At 39.5% G+C, this 5,201-nt stretch overlaps 1 protein-coding gene across 1 annotated transcript; it reads right to left on the reverse strand.

Annotated features, from left to right (window-relative positions):
- Positions 1-212: 212 nt before the first annotated feature.
- On the reverse strand, positions 213-2,023 carry LOC145157866 (uncharacterized). Its single transcript, XM_079076846.1, has 3 exons — positions 1,168-2,023; positions 828-1,054; positions 213-707 (listed from the first exon to the last, which is right to left on the reverse strand). Exons 1-3 carry the CDS (start codon positions 2,021-2,023, stop codon positions 213-215), a joined length of 1,578 nt encoding a protein of 525 aa, XP_078932972.1.
- Positions 2,024-5,201: the final 3,178 nt, after the last annotated feature.

A 5,201-nucleotide genomic window follows, 5' to 3' on the forward strand; every position in this document is an offset into this window, starting at 1 on the left:
AGCCAAAACTCGCACTTCGAAAATTTGGCAAATAATTTTTCTTTCCTCAATAAACTAAGTGTTAGTCGTAGATGTTGCTCATGATCTGCTTTACTTTTAGAGTATATCAAGATGTGATCGATCAATACAATTACAAACTTGTCTAGGTATGACTTGCACACCTGGTTCATCAGATCCATGAATGCAGATGGTGCATTGGTCAAACCAAATGGCTATACTAGAAACTCGTAATGACCATACCTAGTTCGAAAGGCTGTCTTTGACACATCTTCTTCCCTGACGTTCAGTTGGTGACACCCCGACCGCAAATCGATCTTTGAGAAGTAACTTGCCCCGTGAAGTTGATCAAATAGATCATTAATTCTCGATAACAGATACCATTTCTTTATAGTCGCCTTGTTTAACTCCCTGTAGTCAATACACATTCGCATTGTCCCATCCTTCTTCATAACGAACAATACTGGTGCACCCCACGGTGAGGTGCTGGGCCGAATAAAATCCTTGTCGAGCAGATCTTGCAACTGAGACATCAACTCCTTCATTTCTATTGGTGCTAACCGATAGGGCGCACGAGCTATCAGTGCTACTCCTGAGGTAAGATCGATTCGAAACTCCACTTGCCTATCCGGTGGCAAGTTAGTTAGGTCATCAGGGAACACATCTTGGAACTCGTGTACAACTGGTATGTGTGCTATTTCAGGCTTGTCCTGCTTGGCATCGAGAACATATTCCCAATAGCTTTGACACCCTTTATTTAGTTAACGAGTAGCCTTAGTCACTGATATCAAAATAGAGTCCTTAAGTCGCCGATCATCATAAATCTTTACCATTCCTTTTCCTGGCACCCAAACTTGAACAATCCTATTTTCACAATCTATGATCGCTTGGTTTGCTGACAACCAATCCATCCCTATAACAACGTCAAAATCACCTAGGGCTATAGGTAATAATTTTAGCGGTACTATGCAACCTTCTATTTCGATAGAGCAATCATCATATTCCTCCCTTACTACTACCCAATGATCGTCAGCAGTTTCAATTTCTAAGGCATGTTCTACAGTTTTGCATTTCTACCCAGGTTTTTGCAAAAAGTAGTAGACACAAAAGATCTATTTGCACCAGAATCAAATAATACCCTAGCATGAATTAAGTTTACTAGGAAAGTACCTATCACCACATCCGGGGTCTCCTGAGCCTCCTGAGCCGTCATGCGAAAAGCTCTAGCTTTTAGTCTACTAGTGTCAGCCTTTTTATCCGCTGATCGACTGTCTGTTATTATGCCTTGATTGTTGCTACCTTTACTCTGGGGACATTCCGACTTGATGTGGTTAGGGGAACCACACCCATAACATACCCTTCCCGTCTTACATTTTGTGGCTATTTGCCCTGGTTTTCCACACTTGTAGCAAACTTTCTGATTCATGTTACACTCCCCCTTATGATAACGGTTGCATTTTGAGCATTTCTTTACTCCGGAACCATGATCAACCTTACGTTCTTGAGCTGAAGTCTTGCTTTTCTTGGAATCATTATTTGTACCATCCCATTTTCTTTTCCCCAAAGCCCTGTCTTCACCTTGACGATTCTTCTCACGTCCGCGGCCTTCTGCAACATCTACATTCGACTGGAAAGTACATGGTTTCTGAATTTGCACAAATTCACGGATAGCTGTTCTCAATCCCCAAATATAGCGTTCCACCCTTCTTTTTTCTGTAGATATGTAAAATTCGGCAAACCTGGCCTTCTTCGTGAACTTAGTGGTGTACTCCCTCACAGTCATAATCCCATGTTCCAACCTCAAGAATTCATCCTCTAACTGCTTAACCGCTGTTCGCAGGCAAAACGTTTCTTTAAAGATTATTAGAAACTCATCCCATAACATCCTCTTGGCCACCTCACGCCCCCTAACTTCCTTCACCATGCCCCACCAATGTATTTCCTCCCCTTTTAGCATTGTCGCAGCATAAATCACCTTGTCCTCATCCGCACACTTGCTAGTATCAAATTTTCCCTCAATCTCCATGATCCACGTTGATGACAAAACGGGATCAATTTGTCCGTTAAAAACGGGTGGCCTAAAATTCAGGAACGTCTTCTAACTACAACCTCGTCGATTGTGGTTGTCATGATTGTTGGATAAGGTGTCTAAGTCCATAACTATTTCTGGTATGTACTTGACCCGACCCAGCATGGTACATTTGGGTTGCATGGCACCATGCAATTGGATAAACTAAAATGAGAGAAATAACACTTATGGTTTATTAATATATTATAAGTTCTAATATATTAATAATATTATTTAATTAGTTTGATCAAGAATTAATTTAGAATTAATTAAGTGATCAAAAGATAACTAATTAAATATATGGGTAGATTATGTAAATCTTCCATATATTATATAGTGGGCTAAGAGGCTCCATGGATTATCAAGTTGGGTTCCACCCATAGGATGCTCCATGGATGCTCCATGGGAGTTACAAACCCATGGGTCATGGAAATGAAGAGTCATGACACATTAGGGTTTACATGGTGTAACCCTAGATGTGTCAACACTATATAAGAAACCCATTCTCCACCAAAATAGGCTACACTAAGAAACAAGAGGGCTAGAGCCGATTTTGCAAGTGTAAGATTCTCTCAAAGTTTACTCCTTTGCATTTGGTGTTGTGTGAAGCATTTGAGGCATCACACTTGGGGTGCTAGGCTCACAAAGTTTCAAGGATCATAATCAACAACAAGGTAAGTTATTCTATCTTTCATTCAAGTTAAAAATGTTCCCCATGTATGCTAGATAGGAATATAACCTTGGAATTCAACTTTGCATGATTATTAGACAAACATAGATCCAAGGTTATTAGGGTTGCATGTACACTTAGGAAGTGTTAGAATGCTCAAAACCCATCAGTGGTATCAGAGCCTAGGTTTGTTTGTTGTTTTTTGTGTGCAAACAGCTTGAAAAAAAATCGTTTTTCTATTTTCTGCTCGTATGAAAGTTTGCACATTTGTTGCTGGAAATGGACTAGAAACATTACCCTAAACTGTTTTGATGTTTTAAAGCTTGTTTTAGATGGTGTAATGTTTATGCTAATCCATTTACAATGGCAATTATTAAAATTACAAGTTTTTTTAAGTGTAATTTTTTGATTCTTGAAAGTGTTCATATTCATGTTCTTGAACTTATGAAGATTAGATGATCATAGGAATTGTTTGTAACCTTCATGGTAGTTTAATTCATGATCATAATGTGTTTTAATGGAGTCCATAACTTATCCTCAAGTTATGGAAAACCAAAAGTCTCACTTTTATTAAAGCCATTAAAAGAACACAAGAGTTATAAAAATGAAGAGTCTTCATTTTTATTACTCAATTAATTCATAAGTTATAAGAAATGAAAATTTTGGAAGTTTACAAAACTTGCCCTCAAGTTTTGGAACATGTAAAGTCTTGATTAAAACTTTAGTTCCAACCCTTAGAATTTTATACTTTATAATATTATAAGTTACTAATATATATATGTATAACGTCAAGTCGTCTTACCGCTAGTACGCCTCATTCACGAAGCCGGTCTATAAGGGGGGGGGGGGGGGTATAAGGTTGTTGCCTATAAAATGGCAACTTAATGGGTGTCCACTCTCACCCACCGCTTCCTTGATCGGTGGAGGGTCGTTAGCCGAACGGGTAAGACAAGGACTAATAAATTCTCATTAAAAGTATGATGAATATTATAAAGTAACTAAATGCTTTTATTAAATTTCCAATCTTAGTTACTTTAGGAAAATGTGAATAAGATGCTAATCCATGAAATTACACTTTACACTTTGTTTAAGTCGTTGGTGGAGCGTGTGTGGTTAACCGGCACACTAACTTGGACTTAACAAGGTAGGTAAAGGGTGACTTAAGGTTTACCATAGCATCGGTGGAGCGTGTGTGGTTTACCGGCACATCGATTGAGTGATAAACCTTGAGGGTACCAAGTGATTTGCATGGTTACTTCACACCTCGTTTTGTGATCCTCGGTATCCCAGTCACAAAACTTGGAGGGCACACTCGAGATTGAAACATGCATTTGAAAAGTTCATTGAATCTCAAAAGAATCTAGGAATTTCTAAGAACCAATTAAAAACCTAATATTTATATTTCGTTTTTCATGGTGGAAATTGGTGAATCGTCATTCACCTACCTTTCAAATATGTTATAGCTTGGATTACGGCATACCACTTCTAAGTTATAATATATTGTGATTGGATCCTAGCCTTAATATTACATTTGGGTGTTTTATTAAGGACTCTCTTAATATCTAAACTAATCTTGTTCTCTTCTTTCAGATGTCTTCAAACAATGCTGCTTCTGGCTCTAATCCTAATGGCTCCTTTACCCTTATGAACTTGTGTGGGAAAGTCACTTTTGATGGATCCAACTTCAATGAATGGATCAGAAACATCAGGATGATTACCCGCTACGAGGACAAGGAATATGTCCTTGACAAGGAGCTTAAGGAGATTGATGAGACCACTGCAACTCCCCAGGAGATCGCTGACTTCCGGGCACATGAAAGGGATGCTACAAAAGTGGCATGCATCATGTTGGCCACCATGACAGCGGAACTCCAAAAGTCCTATGAGGACTTCTACCCTTTTGAAATGCACCAAGATCTGATGGAAAGATACCATCAAAGTGCACGACAAGAGAGGTATGAAATCATATGCTCTATCATAACAACCATGATGAAGGACGGGGAATCCGTCACGAGCCACATGCAGAAAATGCAAAGGTATGTGGATCGGTTGCTGAAGCTTAATGTGAACTTCCCTGAGGAGCTTGCAATAGATATCATTTTGCACTCCTTACCATCGTGCTATGATCAATTCCGCATGACATATCACATGAATAAGGAAGAGGTCACACTCAGCAAACTTCAGGGACTCCTTAAGACCGCAGAAACAGGTCTTAAGGGTAAGTCGGTTGTTAACACTCCTACTCCAAACTCCGCCCCGGTTTTGGCAATCGGGAAAGGTAGAGGGAAGAAGAGGAAGAGCTCTTCGAAGGGTACCAAGGCTAGGACCCTTGATGGCTCTTCTTCAAGTGGAACCAAGAAAGGTTTTGTCACTCCTTCTTCTGACCCTAAAGAGGCTGAATGCTTCTATTGCCATGAAAAGTCACATTGGAAGCGGAACTGCCCAAAGTACCAGCAAGATGTGAAG

This window comes from Lactuca virosa, chromosome 2, assembly GCF_052849685.1.
Source record: "Lactuca virosa cultivar CGN04683 chromosome 2, Lactuca_virosa_CGN04683_v6, whole genome shotgun sequence".
NCBI classification, from domain to species: Eukaryota; Viridiplantae; Streptophyta; class Magnoliopsida; order Asterales; family Asteraceae; genus Lactuca; species Lactuca virosa.